The sequence below is a fragment of the Thunnus albacares genome, chromosome 2 (assembly GCF_914725855.1).
Source record: "Thunnus albacares chromosome 2, fThuAlb1.1, whole genome shotgun sequence".
Classification (NCBI taxonomy): domain Eukaryota; kingdom Metazoa; phylum Chordata; class Actinopteri; order Scombriformes; family Scombridae; genus Thunnus; species Thunnus albacares.
The window spans coordinates 32602510-32623780 of NC_058107.1; the positions used below are offsets into that span (position 1 = coordinate 32602510).

Sequence of the window (21271 nt, forward strand, 5' to 3'; positions counted from 1 at the left end):
TTTGGCATGTTTTGCTTCAAAGAAAGATCTAAACGATGACTCGATTATTAAAATAGCTGCAGATTTATTTTATTTTCAGTCGAGTAATCGGTTAATTATTATTGCAGCTTTACTTTCCTCTACAGGCGTCTTTATTGCTCACAGTCTCTGAAGAGGCTCTGAAAACTACAGTGTGTGTGTGGAAGCTATTATTAGCTTGCAGCCTGATAGGACAAGTACCTGTTGATAGAGACGCACCAGGAAACGTAGGCTGGTGGATTTCAAAATGCTGAGCAAAAGTTTATATTTGACATCTGAAGAAACACTTCAGAGCTCCTCATGGATTATCTGTAAAGTTTCTGTTTGTTAGAGCTTCATAGATTGTGTCCATACGTCATTAAGGATAACGTCTGTTACTCACTCTGCAACTCACGTATTTCGTAATAACCACCTCGATATGTAGAAAGTTATTACAAAATGCGGAGGAATGTATTACACATTGCGTTCAGGCTGCTTATTACAAAATGCAACAGATTATTGCAAAATGCGGTGTTATCACATAATGAAGTGAAAATTGAGTTTGAGTTATTACGTAATGCTTTGTCACGATTACTTTCAGGTGACTTTCTGTGTTTCTCCTCATGGTTGTAGCCTGAGAAGCTCTTAAAGTTCACCTAAAGCTCTTTGTTTCTTTTGGGAGTACGTTGATGATGTATCGTAGTAATAAAGAGCCCCTCCGCTGTAATAACATTTAGCGAGTTATCTCCATAATAATCCCTCTCTTCTCGTCTTGGAAACACAAAAACTCTTTCTCCTCTGCACACCTTTGTCTTCTGCTCCTTGAAAATGGGCTCCATTTATCCTGAGCTCTGTTTGCTGTTAGACAAAACACACACACAGAGGAAAAACGCCGAGGGAAAGTGAACAGCTGTCCTCATTGGCCAATCTATTACCTTAGTGTTGGCTGATTTAAGGAAACTATTATGCAACAACTTTATTTTTTTTTATAATTGCACAGTTTTTTTAAGTAGCTGTGGCCTTATTCATATCATATACAAACACCCACACTCCGTACATCGTACACTGTGAGTATGAAGGCGTTTTCTTTGTCTTTCTGCTGGTGGGAGGTGTTTCACGTCATTGTACTGGTGTAATTTTTGATAAGAGTAGTAGTTTGGATGTGGATCAAGTTTCTTGGCACTGTTAGACTTAAACTGGGGTGTCGGACTTAAGGTGGGGCTGAACTGCAGCATGTTTCAAAGCAGATAGCTGTTAATGAAGGCTAAAATGACAAAATAGGATCAAAATATGTTACCCCTGTTACACATGGTTTTAGTCTTTTCCTTCCCCTAACAGCAGCGGTTTTAAAAGTCTCATACTGTGGGTCCCACATGTAGACGTCATTATTTAAGGGGGTTTTTTTAGCCTACAGTTGTTTACATTTTTGGAAAATTGGCACCATTAAAAATGTGCCTAATTAGCTATTAGTAGTTCCTGCGTTTACATGTACAGACAACACACATCATTGGATTACTGTGATACAGCAGGAAACATGGGAAAATGTGGTGATTCTCAGGCAAGCTCTGGAGTTATAAGGAGCGTCTTTTTTTTTTTAATGGATGTTAATTCATCATGGACATCAAAAATAGCAATATCCTCGGAAAGTCTGAGTAATGCTAAATCTGAAATCTAAAAATATGTTCATCAAGTCTGCATGTTCAGATTTGACTCTGAGAAGGAGAGCAGTAGGAATTTTAATGCAAATTGCAGCAATCGCGCACTAAGGGTTTTAAAGTGAACTGCCTCCATGAGTGTGTGTCTGCTGTAGCTACAACTGCTGCAAGTTCTCAGGCTGCAACTGACAATTATTCTCTTTATTGATTAATAAACAGATTATATTGTGAATCGATGAATCATTTTGCCTATATGTTGTCAGAAAATAATGAAAATGCTTGTAATAATTTCCTTGTTTTTTCAGACCTTTTCAGACTGAAGAAAAACAGCAAATATTCACATTTTAGAGGAACGTTTGACATTTTTGTTTGAAAAATGACTGAATCGATTATTAATACAGTTTCTCGTTAATTTTCTATTTACCGACAAACCAAATTGACTGGTAGTTGCACCTCTAACTCTCACTAATTAACATGCTGAATCTCATTTGTTTAATCTATATACAAACAGAGAAAAATGACATGTTGTGGTTTCAGAGGGAGTGAGGTGCTGCTTCCTCTAAGTGAACAAATAGTCAGATTGAGTCAGATTGCGACATTTAAAGTCAGACTAGCTGTTCCTCCCCCCTGTGTTTCGTCTTTATGTAATGCCAGGCGCCTTATTTAATGCATTAACATAAGTCTAACTCTCACAAAGAATTATCCCAAAATGTTGAACTATTCCTTTATAGGGTTAAGCGATACATCAATTTACACAACAAAATGGTTTTTGATCAGTTTACCATTGTGGACTTTAGGTCGCAAATCATGATTATGGCAGTTTTAGATTCACAAACTCTTTCATTAATGTCATAAAGTACCTTTTTTTGTAATTTGTCAGGTATTTTATTCATTGTTTAAGACCAAAAATGCAATTTCGACTAGTTATTTTAACTATAAATGTTTTCTCAATTGAATTTCATAAACAATATTGTAGAATTATTTCTATCACAATATAAAATGACTTATACTGTGATGAAATATTTCACCCACAGCTAGTAATAAACCTAAACTGTAGTGTCAGCTGTTGTTGGAATAGGAAAATCGTCCTTTTTTCTTACACTATACACACACAAAAGGGCTCTCTATCCATTTACATAAAGAGCATACAGTATGTCTACACACACACACACACACACACAGGCATGCGGAGGAAAAAGTTCTTTCTTTCAACTGCAAACAAGTGCTCAGTTTTAATAATAGAGCGCTGTTCAGTAGAGAAACCAGAGATCACTAATCAGACAAGACACCCATTCATCTGTGTGACCTCTGACCTCTTCAGCCAGTCACAGGTGACTGTGACACTGGAATAATGTTACCCACTTTTGTTTGCCTGGAATAACATTAATTCCTGTGTTTCTTGCCTACACGTTAAAAGGTAGAATGGCTCAGAGAAACCTTTGTGCGGTTTGTGTGCAGAGCTGCAGAAGTAGGATGTCGTCAAAGAATCGTTGCCTTTCATTGGCAAAGGTGGTTTCATTTAAACCACACAATGTTCTGATTAAACCTCCCCTACACCCACTTATCTTTTTCCACTGTTGAAACAGTTTTTTTACTTTATAAAAAAAAGGCTAAAATGAGGCTTCAATAATTTAAATTAGTGAAATCAAGTCAATATCTTTCAAAGTTGCACTTTTTAGTGCCCAATTTACTCTTTTTGTTTTGGGAAAACACCATCTGTTGAGAGAAAGAGATTTTTTTTTTACTAAATAGACTGAAACTGTGGAAGATATGCACTCTATTTAACTAACTCAGATGTCTGAAGCCTCATATTATCTTCAGATAAACTTTTAAATAAACTTTTGTCCCCCATCACATTCGGAAGGGAACTTCTAACGACCAATATGAACAGGAGGAATGATTACAGCGAGCAAAACCTGTTTCAACGCTCATATGGGACCTGACTATTGTTTTATGAAAAATTAATAAAATTATGAACCTATCATTTAACTACACATCACATTTCATCACAACTACGTGTTGTGCAAACCAAACTACTGTATTTTTGACATTTGAGACATTTTTATAGTTTTAGGCAGCTATTGGCCTCCATTTATTTTTGCACAGTATGAAATAAATGTAAAATCTAATCAGCGCTTAATAAAATTGAACACTGAAGCAATACATGATTGTTTTTGATTACATTAAAAGTAGTTTTATTGATTTTCATACTGTGCAGAAAATAAATTGAGGTCAATGGCTGCATGGAACTGTAAAAAAAAAATACATCCAAACATCTCAAACTGTGCAGCTACATTCACAAAACTTCTGTAAAGTATCTGAGTAGCTTGGTTCTATAAGTTTTACTGCTTTGCCAGTTTGATGAGCTGAGAGGAATAAACCACAGTGTGACAGCGTTCATCATTTTGAAGTAATATGTTGCGGCTCTCTGATTTGTCTTTTAATAGTTTTTGGCATCGGTGTTATCAAGCTGTGTCAACAGACAATTCTTCATAAAAGAATAAATTGGGTTTTTTTTGGATATAGTGCTAGTTAGAGTTCGCTGTAAAATGCAGAAAAGAGAGTAGAATTCAGAAGTTGCACAAGAAAAGGAAGACTTGAACTACTCGAGAGCTGTGTTAGTCTCCCCGCCGTCTCCATAACTCATTCTCTGAGCCCAGCCTGATCTCTGCGGTGTGTCAGTATGTTGTTAAAGCCTGGAAAGTCAGAGTATCTACTGAAACCAAGAGCAAGAAACTCCCCACACCTCCCCAACATTCAACAGTGCACATCGTTGACATTCAGTGTAAAAGCCTCGTTAAATCTTCACGATGACTGTAGTGAGTTTAAATGTCAGGTTTTCCTGTTAACCAGCCTGGAGACGCCCCTCGATGTCAGGTCACATGACACAGTGTTTGGCTTTGGAATAAACTTGGTGGTTAATTTAGTGGAGCTGAGGAGTCAATGAATAGATGGACTGTTTGCGTTTGAGTTTTTTTTGGGTGGATTTATGGTGGGAGGTTACAAGTGCGTGTGTGTGTGTGTTGTGTGCGTGCATCTTCTGTCTTTATATAGCTGTGTTAATATTGTTTGCACATGTAAACCAACACAAGAATGTACCCAAACACACCAAAGGACACAAATATGCACGCGTAAAAACAATGAAGCAGACAAAAACCACACGCTGTCTAGCCCACGTGTCATGGTATGTTGTGTGTGTTTTTCCAGAGCCTTGGCATTCCTATTAAAACTCACACATTCTTCAACAAACGCATGTGGCTGATATTTATAGCTCAAGCGCCGACGTCACCTTGGCAACCAACGCTGAAGGGCGGGAGCTCAAAAACGACTGCTTCCTGTACCCACAACAAGGGCAAAGGGCTGAATTCACATGCAGACTTTTTCCTTCACTTATGACTACATTTGCACTTAATTAATTTCTCTTCCCTTGTTAGTTTTTATACATTTTGTGGGTTCGTTTTGCATTTTTTCCCCCATTGTTGAGTGTTGGCATTGCGTGTCTGAACACATTTACACATAAAATCCCAAATTCTACACAACAAAAGACTCACAAAAGACTCCAGCCTCCAGGAAGGAACTGAGGAGATTCAGCAAGACAGTGCTGTCCAGGAGGAAGAGTGTACAGGAAGCAACAGGGTTTATTGGAAATGTGGTCTAAATTATGTGAAACACCAGAACTAATGTCGCCACGGCAGTCACGATCATGATCATGATGATCACTAAAATATTGATGCATCAGCTTTCATGATCTGTGTAAATGAATTCGGTATTTGGCATTTGCTAAATAAACTTACAAGACACTCAAGAGGACAAAGGTGGCAGCTTTTATAATGAGTAGCAGCGATGGGCTCAGGTGGTCCCAGTCAGCATGTACCTGCAACAGAAAGGCCGTCACAAACTCTGCAAGCTCCCGTAGTTATTTGAACAAGCATTGCAACACTACTGCGGCAATTTAATGAACTATTCGCAGTACATCAACCTTTTGCTTAACCTCACTTCATCACTTGTTGCAGTTTTTATTTATTCTCAACACTCCCAGATTCCTGCAGCTTAATCTGAACAAATGTGAGATTCAAGCAAAAGAAAAAAAAAAGACTATAACCAAGATCTTCACTAAGCTCAACCTTATTTATTACTAGAACTTATGAAGTAGAATAAAAGCTCATCAGTGCCTGACAGCTGACTGCTGGCTCGGTGTATCAGGACTGAGAGAAGCCGCTGAAACAAGAGCAGCAGCATACCAACAGCCACTTCTGAGTCTCACCATCACTCAGCTGAGACAGACCACAGGGCCAGACAAGGCTCTTGGGTCTGAGCTCCGAGTTCCTTGGTGACCACATGTGTAGATAACTGAAGGAGTGGATGCCTGGCATGAGAACAGAACCTCCCTCTGAGTCACTCTCCCCTACATGGGAAAAACATTAAGAGGCTGAAGGCTGATGCAAACCTGGAGTAAGGAGGACATTTAAAACCAAAGGGGAAGTGAAGGCAGGACTCTCTCACGTTCCAAAAAGCAAACTTGAATACACACAGTGCTTAAAGCTTGACTGTGAAACAATGTAGAGGCTTTTAATAACATTTATTCCCTGTAGTTGTTTGCTCAGCATGTCTCCTATATATCTACCTGTTCCTTCTCGTACGCAAACACCCATGTACACACGCACACATTGTACCTTTTTAAAGTGTCTCTACCGTCCTGACGTTTAGTCTGAAAAGCTTTTTCCCATTAGCTGTAAAGAGCAGCTATACTGGGAACTGAGAAACTCCTTTAAACTTATTTTAAAAAGCTTTATGACTGGGGAATGATTACCTCATAGGGTATATTACGGAAAATGGTTTAATGGCAGCTGGCAGGCCTGCAGTTATCCTCACTCAAACAGCAAAACTTCCAGTTTCCTGGAGAAAGGTGATGAACAGTCTGTGAGAATTTATTTCCTTGTAATAGAGATGTTGGCAGACTCAGATTTATCATTTGTTCAGTTGGGAGGTAACAGCTTTCTCTGCTTCTGTCTTCACAGAGCGGTATGATGGATACATAGCAGAAGGAGGAAAAGGAAGTCAAGATGTCGTTCTTTGGCCTGGACTGTGTCAGGAAAAAAGAGAGAGGTAAGTCGTAACCAGCTGGAAGCTCAGTTTTCAAGTATTATAAATCCTGCCAGTCAAAGCTATTTTCACCGGGATTTACTATCTCGTAAGATTCGAGTTGTATTTCCTGCTTCAAGACGATAACGATCACACAACCCTGTTTCCTAGAAATGATGTTTATACTCTATTCAATTGCAAAATCAAAAAAACATAAATATAATGCCGCCTGAATTACATTTTCTGTAAAATTATGAGTAAATATTGATGATTAACATAAATAGCAAGTGGCAAAAAATGTTATACTGAACACAAGAGTAAAATGTTCATTGACAACTGTGGTATTTAATTTTTTTTCAATATGCAATCTTGTCGTACAATATCCAATCATAAGCATTATTAAACTTTTTTATGGTTATGTTTAGGCTCTGGCAGAGCTTGGTTAACGTTAGGGAAAGATCATAGTCTTGGTTTAATACAGAAAAGAGTGTGACTTCAGTATGGTGTACATATATATATATATATATATATATATATATATATATATATATATATATATATATATATATATTGCCTTTGAACATAATCCAAGCAGGGATTTGCTAACACAAAGTAATAGATAAAACAATTTAGTAGTATTGAAAGAGAAGAAAGGGCGATTTCACAGTTTTTTTTTTTACCTGGTCATAACAGCATTAAGACTTTTTCCATGAGTGGAAGGAGTACAAACACTGTGAATCAGTCATTTAGCATTTAGGTTTCCCTCAACTTTTCCCATAACCTCTGAAATGGAAACTGCGAATCAGAGGCTAACTCAGTGTCATGATTTTTGATATTAATAGTAAATACTGATAAATTGTTTGACTTTTGAATTAAAATTGTAAATAATGAGTCTAATAAAAGCTGTATGTCAAAGAAATAATGAGATATTGAGTACTTAAATTGAGTGCTACAAAAACCTTTGTGGTCCTCTCATTGGGTAGCACTTCTGGGGTTAAAGGTCGTACTTGCTGTACTTCTATAATATGAAGCACTTTGGATACAACTTCTGATTAGAAGAAAACTCAATATAAACAGACATTTCATGTAAATCAATAATAATCATTTCTTTGTCTTTTCAAATCAGAGCTGGAGAGGAGACTCCGCGCTAACGACCGAGAGTACAACCTTTCTTTTAAATATGCTGTAAGTATAAAAATGTGTTTGTCTTTGTCATTGCTGTTGGTCTTCCACCCACTCTGGCAGCCGGCCATCAATTTAAGGTCCTATTGTGCTCCAAAAACCTTCCTACTAAAATAGAGGAGGGGATGTGCAGCGGATGTAGAGTCAGCCGAACATTAGACACAACAATTTACTACCCAGACATTTTGTCAGTATACAGACATATAAAGTAGAAAACACTGTCTATGGGCGTGTCTCGTTACATGAGTGTCTGGCCGTTATCAGCAAACTGGACATCAGCCAAAGTCAACTGAGTTTACGCTGAGACTCTCCAGTTTTAGCTCCATGTTCCTGCCGTCAAGGTTTAAATTCACAAACATAACATTTCAGGGAACAAAATAGACACAATCATGCCTAACTTACTTTAGTGTTGTAAACATGTATTGTCAAGTGCAGCAGACATGCAATAAACGTGTAAATGTTTGCTACATCTGTATGGAGGAGATTTTAATCCAGAAATGAAATTTTAAAAAAGAAAATGGAAAATTAAAGCAGCAAATTGTAAATAAATGCAGATTACTTATGATAATCATGTCAATAAAATGTTTAAGAGAACAGCAAGTTGACATAACAAAATGGATATTATGAAATGGAAATTAATAATAATAATAAAAAAGCACTTTTAAAAACAAAAGACTGAAAAAAAACTCTAAATGAAGAAAAACACCAATAAAACAAGCATACAAGACAAATGAATAAATATAGTAATTACATAGTTAAAGCAATAACCCTAGGGGGAAAAGAAACTATGCGATTATATACACACATCCATAAATATATAGCCTGACATATAAGGATAAATACACATATAGGCACAAGTAGGAAAACACATGTTTGTATATCATATAACTTTAAGAATATGAACATGGAAAGTGAAACTGAAAAACCTGAAATTGGAAACATGAAATCTTGTAATGGTGCTGGAAAATGGAAAATGTAGATTAAAACAGTTTTGTTTGTTTTTTTCCCCCTTTTGTTTTTATTTTTAGATAAGATGATTTTCCATACATCTGCATTGGGATAAAACTAGTGGGAAAATACCTAGAAAGGGTGTAAACACCCATTTCCCCCTGCTTGTGTATTTAAATATTTACAACCAGAACTAAAACTTACGTCAGTGTGCGGTGTTGTTAGTGAAGGGATCCAGTGATAAAGTGATAAGCGCAGTCCAGCTGGCCAGAGCTTCCAGCCTCCCGATTAGACCCACCTGGAACAGATCGAACGCCTCCCACCAGATTACACTCTCATAATGTAAAACATCTGCAAAGAACTCGCAATGATTCTTCACATTGCAGCCACAAGAAAAACCACTGAGAGACCAACCTAATGAAGGGTTTCAGTGAGGATTCACAAAACCAGAACCCACATAATTAGTTCTTTAAGTGTGTTTTCTGAGGACCTCCAAGCTGCTCTCTGCTTTTGGTCTTCAAAGAACCACCGATTAACCTCAACATATTTAGAGTAAGCAGTGACATCAGTGGTGTTCTCAGGAGAACAATCACTTCCAAGAAATGCTCTTAACTATTTCAGTCAGACAAGCAATTACTAACAAACTTTCTCCTAAGTTATCTGTCCATGACATACAAATCTTTTTAGAATAACAATGTCATCAATACAAAAAATTGTATAAACAATCAACAGCACCATGAAGTGCAGCCTTCAAATCGACCATAAAGTTTAATTAACACCTCTTTTAAACAGCAAACCGAACATTGTAATCTCCGTGAAAGTAACCGTGACCGCAGGGCAGCTTATTTACAGCATTCACCACATACAGAAAGCAATACATTTTCGCAAGTGTTAGATTGGTAGATCACAAATATTTGTAGGATGTTTGGTCATGTACATGAAATGAAAAACAGATGTACAACTTTTTTTGGTTTCACACAGTTACATAACAGTTGGTGTTGGTAATGCGCAATAAAATGCACCAATTAAAGAGAGACTGTTCCAAAATGAGTGAAAAGACTGAATTTTTATATTATCAGTTAAAGCACACATGATGAAAATTCACTTCTATTGCCAGGCCATTCACATATTTATGTCTATATGTATGTGTATATATATATATATATATATATATATATATATATATATATATATATATATATATATATATATATATATATATATATAATCTGTGACACATTGTTTTATTGTCCTGGACTAACATTAATGTTTACCACATGGAAAAACTGAAGAAAAACTGAACAAACTACATAGACAGTGACAGTGAAGTGATTTGTAATTTCCCCTTCTAGTGTAATTTAACCCTGTATGTCATAAAGTAATAATCTATAAATCTTTATATTAAACATGTGTTCACTGCCTTCTGCCTTCCCATCTATCTACCATCTGTCTGTTTACTTGTCTGCACCCAAACACCGAAGGTAAAATCAACCCCATGACATGACATTGTGGCCTTTGAATAACCAAAGGACCATAAACAAAGGGACATATTTGCTCAAGCCATGAATGTGATTACGCATTATGCATTTCTCTTATCGTCCCGGATGCATAGGCACACATTTCCATAAAACAGGCTGTAAAGGTTTAATGGATTCATTACGTAAATGCGGTCCAGAGAATGACACAAGGTGCTTTACACACACTCTGACCTAACATAGTATAAATTAGTTTATTTTACCACTGGTCCGTTTGCTCTGTGGCTAATTTTCTTCCAGCAATCTGATTGTTGTTTTATTTGTTTGTTCGTTTACTTGTTGTGCTATCAGACAATGTTTGCTCAAGCAAAGCAAACTTTAAACTTTATGATCATCTTAATGCTGAAATACAAAGATTTTCTCCTTGTCAGAATAAACCATGTAAATGTCAAAAACCTCTAAAACAAACTGACCATTATGGAAGGCAAGAAGACAAAGAATTTGTGGGATACTTGACAGTCATTATTAAACAGTGTTTTTTCTTAGTTGTTCAGTCAAATGCGTCTCAGCCATGATAACGTTATGTTAGCCTCATGCCCGGTTAGCTGATGTTGGAACTGCGGCTAGTTCGGTCTTGCTAATGTTAGTTTTGAGCTCTGTAAAGAGAACCCAATATGGCGCTGCTGCCAATTTTTTCCTAGTAGCACTGAAAAAAGCCCCTGCAATCCAAAAAAGCATTTCCCCATACCCCACCATTATTAAAGAGACTTTTACAAAACTGTTGACAAAATAAGGTCAGTTATTACCCTTTGTATTATGAATTTTTAATCCATGAATGTTGTATATTTGTAAAACTCTTCGAGCCGAGAAAAGCAATTTTAAAGCCTGTGACATCATCCCTATATAAAGTCTACGGGCCGAGCGGGAACTTGCTGGCGGAGCCGGTAGTAGAAATAGAACACAAGCACAGCGTGGAAGCAAACCCGGAAGCGAGAAACTTTTTTGGCTCATGCACCAGGCGAGCAATTTTCATGCGATTGAATAGGCTCCATCTTTGAGTTTAATGCCTGTAAGTTTCTTGGTTCAATGTGAGCTTTGGTCATCATCTTTATACTAAAATACAAGGATTTTCTCCAGTTTCATTCTTGTCAGTATACAAAAATCTCTAAAAAGACTTATTCAAAATCCTAACTGAATTATTTAAAGACAAGGATCAAATTTAAGAGCCTCTTCAACAGCTGCTGGACCAAACAGGAGACATCATTAATAGAGAGAGAAAAAAAATACATCACAATATGTCTCCTGTTTGGTCCAGCAGCTGTTGAAGACGTACTTGGAAGTGCATAATTTTTCTCTATTATTAAACAATTGCTTTAATAATAACATGCCAAATTATCATATTTTTAAGCAGCTGTGGTCAGTGAGGTATATATAAGCAGGGGCGATGGGTAGGTTAAAGGTCAACACTTGCTGACATACAGTAAAAAATAAATGTTTTTGTTTTTGGTTATGATCGGATTCGCCTCCATGCTGTAGAAGTGACAACAAAAGTAAGAAAAGCAAAGAAAATACTTCATTACTATGTTCTGCTTTTGCTTCAAAAGGATCAAATTTTATCAAAATCTGATCTCAGTGCGTCACAGAGCGTCAACTGTTTTGTCACTGAAAAGGAAACGATAATCAGGCCAGCATGTTCTTCGGTTTCCTGAACTTACAGTCCTCTGTTCCTCCACACTTCCAATACTGTCTTCATAAGTTATTATCTCATCAATCATCCATTACTGAAACATTTAATATATAAGAAGTGAACTTTTGTAATAATGGCAGCAAGGACAAGAGATCACAGAGTATGTTGTTGGCTAACTGTTCCTACTTGTTGGTCTGACAAACATCATAATTGAGATTATTGTTTCCTGTCTTGATGATTACATGACCTCAGTTTCACACACAAAACTGATTCAGCATGTTTCACAACTTATATACCAAGCCACATATTTAAGGTTCCCCTAACATTAAATGAGAATTAACAAATACAGGATATTCAACTGAAACATATGACTTGAAATATCATGAAAAGCAGTTTAATTCCAAAGAACTTCTACATTTCTTGAAAGTCTGTGTATTTCATTGTCACTCCCAAGTTGATTTAACATTCACGCACAATCTTATCTTTTTCCACCTCCTCTAGACGAACGCCATCAAGACCTCCAAGTACAACTTCTTCACCTTTCTACCCCTCAACCTGTTTGAGCAGTTCCAGAGGATCGCTAACGCCTACTTCCTGTTTCTGCTGGTGCTCCAGGTGAGGGAAACTTCTATCCAACTGTCAAGCAAATTTTATGCAAAATTTTGCAAGTTTCTCAAATAATAAAATGCTAATTAGACTCGTTTTTATCAGTTTTTATCGGTTGACACATTTTCAAGAAAAGATTATGAAAGAATATCGTTATCTGGACATTGTGGAAAGATTGGTGTGTTGTTTGGAATTGAAAAGGGATGTGATAAGGTTTGTACTTGCCTCCACAAAAATTTGACTGGTCACCATAGTTGCCCCCATTGGATGTATTTGCATACAGCAACGGTGAGTCACCTTTGCTTCCAATTCATCCCAATAAACCCCCATCCCCCCCAAAAACAGTCAGCCCAAAAACATTTGAAAGACATGTCTCTGAAACTGTTGAAAGCACACCTCGAACTGCAAGCAAGGTCAATAATTAATCATTGTATGAATTTTTAAACCATGAGGCGGTAAGGTGACACTTGTACTTTCCCGTACCTACAGTAGAAAAGCTATTTTTATGTGTCTGGCATAATCTCAGTGTAAAGTTCAAAGTAGAATCACCAGGAACCAGGAAGAGAAAAGAATTTGACTTTTTTTTCTGTATTCACGCAATGTCAGCAGAATGGTTACCCCACTGCTTGCCTTGCATTCACACCAGATAAACACTTTAAATAAGTAATTTTTTTTTTAATCATTTTACATATTTGTGTTGGTTTGTTAACAAGTGAAACCAGATACAAACAGTGTATTAGCCCCTTTTTATGGTTAAATAAACTGAATTGTATATTATTGCCAGCGATGGCTTTGCAGCCATTCTGCCGCTGCATTGTTGACACTTCTGTAGATCTTTTTGTCACGTGGGAAATATCATAGCTGTCAGAATTACAGCTATGAGGTTGACCTCAACATGTTTTTTTCCATTTAGCTGCACGTAATTATGGATTGAATGACCTGATGTAAAGGCTGTTCATGAGCTGAGTGAGCAGCTTTAATTGGAATATGTTTCAGCCATCTTGGAGTCCTTACTGTGATAAAGTCTGTGTTAATAGGGATCCTGGGCCTTCCTGATGAAGGCTGGCTGCCTCATTATACATTTATTATATTATAGATTTCCTCTTTATGAAATAGTAGAGATGGGTTCATTAGTAAACACTGACAAACTTGTTGATATCTGCACTATTTCCCCAGTTAGCTAGCTAATGTTGGATTGGTGGTAGCTTAGCTTACAGCCTAAGATAAGCTACCACCAATCCTTGCCTTAATTTTTGCTAATAAAGAGTTGTTGCCACCTAAAAAAACAAGCTTAACCACATTAACTGTTTGTCCTTTTAGCTGTTCAGTTACCAGTAACTTAGGCCTGCTAATTTTAGCTAATTATTAACCTCTTAACCTTAGCTAATGTTGTATTGCTGGTAGCTGCTAATAGTGAGTTTTATGGCTAGTTAACTAGTAATGCAGGTAGCAGTGCCTTGTGAGTTTTGGTACAGGTTAGCTTTGATCCTGTAATGTTAGCTGCCCTGTTGACAATCACAAACTTGAGCCAAGAACAGAGAGAAGTTACCCTGTTAAGGCACAGCTCAACATTTGCTCAAATTTGCTTATTTCCTTTTTGGCTGTTACTACTATGAGAGGTGTATTGATCTTATCATCTAACTCTTAGCAAGAAAGTAAATATTTCACTGAAATAGTGAACTATTTTTGTCCATAGCACACTTCCTTGTTGTGCAGCTCCCACACTATGATGTTATGACAGACCTGGGCCCCTGGACATTGTTGTTTGGACACTAAATGTACACAAAATAATGTTTTCTTTACAAAGAAAACCATACACACTGCCTTTAGCTCAAAGTGAAATTTAGTTGTTCCTCATTTTTCGAGGAACCAAACTGTGAATATGCTGTGAAACGTCTCCAGACACAAAGCATTCTGAGAATCACTGTCACACACGCTTGCAAGATGTAACCCGACATGTCCAGAGGGAGTAAGTGCTCTAGCACAGTGAAGCTGTGTTAACCAAACAGGATATGGACGAATCAAGTGCAATGAGATTAAGGAAGTATAATATCCAGCACAGGATATTGCCTCATCGTGTGCAATAACAGTCACGTTGCAACACAGAGGTCGCCTGCAGTGGCTGCTCTGCTGACAGAGGAGGAGGAACTGGAGCACAACAGCAGTTTTAAATAAGATACAACATTTTCATTTATCTTCTCTATAAGTAACTTTCCAGTTTGCCTCTGTATATATCAGAGTTTGATACCATATGGTATTGTAGTGCGTAATTACCTGCAGTACATTATTTATTGTACATTTAATGAAACAGGAAACAACCTTAAAAAGTTCCTCTTTCCACACAAAAACATCCTTGTCAAGCTGATTTTCAACCAAATTTCAAACATGTTTTGTTTTTGACTGAACAAAACCTCCTTGCATCATCAAGTTTTACCTTAAAGGACGGGTTCACAAATTTAGTGGTATGAACCGGAGGAATGATTACAAATGAGGAAAACCTCTTTCAGTGTTCATGTGGGCACCTGACTGTTGTTTTAAGACAGACTTGAAAAATTGTGAACCTATCCTTCAATTCACCACCCTCTCTATCACACTCTTTCCTTTCAGAGCTGTCTTTACTATAGTTGTTTTTCCTCATTGTTTCTTTTTGGCTGAAGTCTGTTTGTGTTTTTTAGGCAATTCCTCAGATCTCATCTCTGTCCTGGTTCACCACCGTCGTGCCTCTTCTCCTAGTGCTGACAGTCACTGCTGCAAAGGATGCCACTGACGACATTGTAAGCACATTCATTCAAGTGTTTTTTTTTTCAAGTGTTTTGTATTTTACATTCAGCAAATCATCACTATAACAATTTCTGAGGTATTATTACAATGACAGTATGCAAACTACAAAGCACTTCCCCAAGGCTAGTGGCAGAAGATGTATTCAAATACTTTCCTTAAGTAAAACTATCATTACAGCAATCTAAAAAATAGTTAATTGCATGTAAAAGTCTTGCATGAAAAATCCTACAAAATAGTACAAAGACTTCATAATATATATAATATATAAATTTGACATTATTATACATAACCTCATTATTAATACTGAAGCATCAGTGTGTAAGCTGCATGTTACTGTTGTAGCTGCTGGAGGTGGAGCTAGTTTGAACTACTTTATATATAGTTGACTAGTTTAGTCCAGTGGTTCTCAACCTAGGGGTCGGGCCACTCCTAAGGGTCACCAGATAAATATGAGGGGTCATGAGATGATTAATGGGAGAGGAAATGTGACAGATAGAGCTGTATCTGTGTAATGGGGGAATAACGCTATTATCTCCAGACGGCAGGAAGACCAAGGATCTGGTCCAGGCCCCCCCCCCCCCCCCCCCTATCCCCCTCCCAACACAATTCGACTCAGACCTACTCTGTACTATGGTGTTAGGATGAGTAAACTTCAGGAATTTTCAGTGTCACGTGGCTTACTTGACAGGGGTTGTGGTCTAGTGCATTCTCTCTGTACCTGTACTCATGTGTAATAAGACCTAAACGCTCCCTTTATTCCCTTCCTTGACAGTTGCTGGACTAAATCGCCTCCACACTGGACAATGGCCTCTATGAAATGATCACTAAACAGTTTTGAGTTTGAACCACGCTAATAGGGGGTTTATTCTAGTAGTAGAACTAAAATAAATAATAAATTATAATAAAAAATAAGCCCCTTTGCCCCTATAGCAACATCACACAGCAGAGTTAGATATGTAACTTTAAACGTTGGGACTGCAAACCCCAAATGGAAACCAAAAATAAAATAAAAATAAAAATTGAAATATGTATATTCGATTAGAGGAATATCTATCAGCACAGTATATAACAACTGTGAGTGACAGCTACTTCTTAACAGCTACCCAAATAACGGCTGAACAGAAACTCCACTTTTTACCACATACCAGTGACACAGTTACACATTTGTGGTCAAATAACCACAAGACAGGTACTGTCTCACATATAGAGTCACGTGAACTGTCTGTGGGTGAAGCCACCAGTGTGACAAACAGTTCGCAGTGCTATTATTGTCCGTCGCACTTTCTTTCTTTCAGTGTTCGTGATAGAGTCTCGTGTGGCTGGGAAATAACAGTTAACTCACAGTCTGAGTTGAAGACAGTCCATAGTTACAGTCAGTGCAGGTGAAGAGAGAGAGAGAGAAAGGAAGCGCGCACATCAAAGGCGCCGCCGTCCACGCTGCACACTGTCTTTGTCCATGCTGCACACTTCTTGGATAAAACAAAAACAGAACTGGAGCAAGTGTATGTCCACAGAAAGAAGGAACAACAAAGTTCTGATGCACAAATTTGTTTTCAGTTTTTGGACTTTGGACGTCATTTTTGCTTTGTTTTGTGTCATCAGAGACTGCAGCTCCCATCCAGGTGATCCCTAACCTTACCCAGTAGGGGTTAGTTGCCTAAAATGAACTTAACATTAACCATAGAGGCGGCAGAGTAGAAAATTTATTTTTGAGTTGTTTTTGGAGCGGTCACGTGGGTCATTTTGGAAGGCAATGACAAACAACCTTTTGCTATTTAGGTGTGGGGACCTATTCGCTGGTCAGTCATCTGGAATATAAATAAAGTTAGGGGATGTATCATGCACATTTCTAGGACTATATTTTTATTCTGGGGCTCTATAAAAAATCCTTATTTATCTTTTACTGGCTCTTAATGCAGCCCCTCAGCTCAGCCTCTGTCTGAAACAGGATGTCTTAGCTCTTGACTCTTTAAGGGCCCACTCCAAATAAGTCCACTCTGTTCTGATTGGCCAGCTTCCAGAAGCTGCTACTCACGGAAGTTTGTTAATATTGACCATGTCGTGTGTCTAAATTGTACCAAATTCGATACTGCATTCCTTTGTGTCTACAACAATGCACCCGCCAAGTGTAAAGTAGATCGAATGAACGGTTCTTGAGATATGCGAAGGACAAACATACATACGACAAAGATCCCTTGCTCTATATAGAGATCAGAAAGTGAACAACATTGATGATATGTAGTTTTGAATATCGGCCCTGCTGCTTGTCATTAAAACAATAGTGCCCAAACTTTTGGCTGCTACTGCATATCCAGTCCAAGTCTTGTACAAAGAGACACAATATGTTATTTCATGTTATCTCATGTTGCTCATAGTCACCATTTACTTTGTGACTGTGGGAAAAAAAACAGCTTTATTAACAAAACACCTCACACTCCACTTCACCTGTTTGAGTTCATTTTCAGTTCAATTTGTCACATTGTTGTGCATAACAGTCACATATTGCACAAATATTTGTTAGCAGAGACGCTTATCAGTCTGCTTAACGTCAAATGAAGGTTACCGTGGCGACCGTGTGTCTCTGTTTGATTAAGTCTTGATTCAAGCACATTTTCAGACCTCAGGCTGCTACTTGGTTTTCATTAATTTTTAGCACAAGGGCAAATACAAATAATTTGACAATCAGCGTCCGTACACTACATTCACGTTTTGAGTTTAGGGATTGATTAGTGAAATTATTACTCAACTAAATGTTTCATCACTATTCCTGAAAATGTTTTGAGGTAGTTCTCCATTAGTGATGAAACATTTTGTCATTTGGGAGTTGAGGCTGGTTAAGAAATAATAAAATTTCCCTCCCTCATGAGATACTTACACCTATATCACAGTTGGTCTACACTGTAAGGTCATCAGGAAATAGATTTTTTTTTGTTGTGTTAATGGACAAACTGTTTTCTTTTTCATTCATTGATTCCTGAGAATAGAACACAGAACGAAATGTACTTCAAAAACAATGAAAGGAAAATGACTTTTCGTTTCAGCTGTCAAGGTCAACCAGACAAATGTATGTGTACGAGTGCTTGTGGCACCCAAAAACTTAATGCCAAACCACCAAGAGGAAATGAGTGATGTCATGAGTTAAACATTAGCTATAGAGGAGGAGAACAAGAGTCTTTTTGTTTTTCTTGAACAATCCTCACCACCAGCACCCATCGGTCCTTTTAGTGAGGACACCGGGTTCAGGCTTTAATCAGTCTCTGTGGAGACTCCAGACTGACAAAGCGTGACGAGGTAGATGACCTTGCTGCCTCCTTTCTGTGAAAGGACATTTTTAAAAGCTGCCATCTACTGAACTGCAGTCACGTAGGAATGTAGCAGAGATGTCGTTCTTGTGTCTCAGCCTATCCAGGAAGAGTATTTTGTAAAACCTGTGCAATGTCACATCATGAAAAAATCATGAAAAGGGCAAAAACAACAGCTGATTATTCATATTTCTTGTATTATGTTGATGAGATTACTTTATGTGCAGAGATATAGGTTCTGCAATTAAGATATTAAGATGATTTTTGTGGTGGATTTTGGAGCAATCCAATCATTTCACAGTAATCATATAATTCAGTGGTTCCCTAATTTTGGTTAGTGATCCTCAAAAGGGGTCCCAAGATACATTTGAGGGTTTGCAAGATGATTAACAGAAGAGGAAAGCGGAAAAAAAACATTTATGCACAAAATCATGCTTATTTTTTAGACTCTGCTCTAATCTTTGCACATGGAAACAAAAGTCTTTGGTCATAACTAGTAGACATAATGTATGCAACTGATGACAAGGAGTGCATATAGATTTTTTGTTTTATGCCAAAAAAGTTCAAAACTATTGTTGTTGTCATAAATTAGGATGGCAACCAAATTCAGATTTATTGTTCCTTGACTTAAGCTGCCTTTCAGTCAAGCAGATTTCATATAGATCAGCTCCTAGTTAATTTTTGGAGTCCTATTAAGTGAAATAAGGTAACAAGTGAAAATATCATCCCCTGCCAAAAAGTAGAATATAAAACCAAAACAAAATCCTGGTTTTACAGGAAGACATAAGTTAATTTTCTTTTAATTTTAACCATCTCTTATATGTAACACTTCTCTCCTGCAGTTTCACGCTGGCAGTTCTTTGACAGATCAGTCTAGACTTACAACCTTTGGCTTCTGCATCAAAAAAAACAGCAACAAGGAAGTGTGAAATGAACAAAGCAAGGCTGCTTCCAAAATGTGAAAAAGAGGATAAATAATTAATATAAGAATGGAGACATCTTTAGAAGGAAAAGTAGTCCACTGGGGTAGGTAAACACCTCAAAATTGCCTCAGAGAGGGAAGTAATGGATAAGAAATAAAGTAATAAAAGTAATAAAAGCAATAGAAAGTAATACAGAAAGTAATAAAACTATAAAAAGATTATCAACAACAGATTTCAACATTATGTTTGTTATTAATTACAATGGGGAAACCACCTGTTAGCACTGTTTATCTCAGTGTGAACACAACTCTTTGTCTCACACACAGAAAAAAGGTGTGATCAGAAACTTAAAGCTACAGTTTGTAATTTTTTTTCACATATTTTTTTTGTTGAAATATGCTCCAAAGCATATCTTAATATGGAGAGGGGATTTCAAAGACTTCTGTGTCCCAGGCTCATTGAATAGGCTGGCAGCAGTGAAGAGAAATTCCCCTCTCGAGTTTTTAAGTGAGCCTCGCCCTTCTAACCAGTCACAGAAGGCCAAAGTCAGGGACGGGAGCTGTTGTATTGTATTATTTGGGACCATGTACACTGTTAAACATAAGTGTTACCATTTGATGTACTGCATCAGAGTAGTCCCTTAGGCAGGTCACAATTAAAACTTATAACAGCACAATAACAAACAGTACAAAGCAAAAAACACACAGGACACATAATACATAATACATCACATACACTCACAATGTCAACTAGAAATTAATAATGTAAGCTTGTCAAATTAAAAGCAACTTTATTTGCGTTCATGAGAAGACCACGAGATGATGATCATGATCAAGATCATTGCTGTCAATCAATACGTGAACTCACTTGTGGCCTACTACTCCTCTCATACTGAGGCTACAAGCTCACCATGGCTTACTCTCTGGCTAGCAAGCTCCAGGGGCGTTGGCTAGACTGTTAACCATCAGGGACTGAGCCCAGATTCTTCTCAATCAAAAAAACTATTAAAAAAAAACACTTTTAAATAGACTGTTTCCATGCTTTTTTTTTTCTTGCATGTGAGGGTTACACATTGCTTAAAAAATGTGAAAATAGGAGAAGGAAGGAAGGGTTTGGATTTGATTTACTATAATTTGCACATGAATATCACAGCCACTCGAATGTCTCAAACCAAAACGAGCATCATATCAGACACCAACTACCAATATTAGGCCTGCGTGATGGAGAATCCTCAAAACACATAATACAATAGCAATTTCATCAAAGAGTTGAAAATGGCAAACTGCTCAGAGTTAACTTTCATTATTTTCTCAATTAATTGATTAATTGTTTGGTCAATAAAATGTCAGAAAATAGAGAAAATGACCAATATAATTTTCCAGAGTCAAAGGTCACGTCTTCAGATGTCTTAATTTGTTAATTTAAAATACAAATATATTCACTCAACTGTCATTTTTGGCAAAGTAGAGTATTAAATTGTCACTTTTGAGAAGCTGAAACCAGCTAATTTCTTGCATTTTTCTTTAAAAAATGATTAAAATGATAATTCCATCATCAGGATAGTTGCAGATTAACTAATCTGCCGATCAGTTTATCAATTAATGACTAATTGTTGCAGCTCTACTCCCATATA

General features: G+C 37.2%; 1 protein-coding gene across 2 annotated transcripts in view; it reads left to right on the forward strand.

Moving 5' to 3' along the window:
- LOC122966921 (phospholipid-transporting ATPase ID-like) overlaps nucleotides 1-21271 on the forward strand; it is a 50816-nt gene that overhangs the window by 9567 nt on the left and 19978 nt on the right. Inside the window, exons 2-5 of one of the 2 annotated variants that reach the window (XM_044331275.1) lie at nucleotides 6671-6758; nucleotides 7861-7919; nucleotides 12528-12641; nucleotides 15308-15406. In XM_044331275.1, coding sequence (XP_044187210.1) covers nucleotides 6716-6758; nucleotides 7861-7919; nucleotides 12528-12641; nucleotides 15308-15406 — 315 coding nt within the window. In that variant the 5' untranslated portion in view covers nucleotides 6671-6715. Of the gene's footprint in view, nucleotides 1-6670; nucleotides 6759-7860; nucleotides 7920-12527; nucleotides 12642-15307; nucleotides 15407-21271 lie in introns of those variants that run through there. The other variant, XM_044331281.1, reaches the window with a different exon arrangement.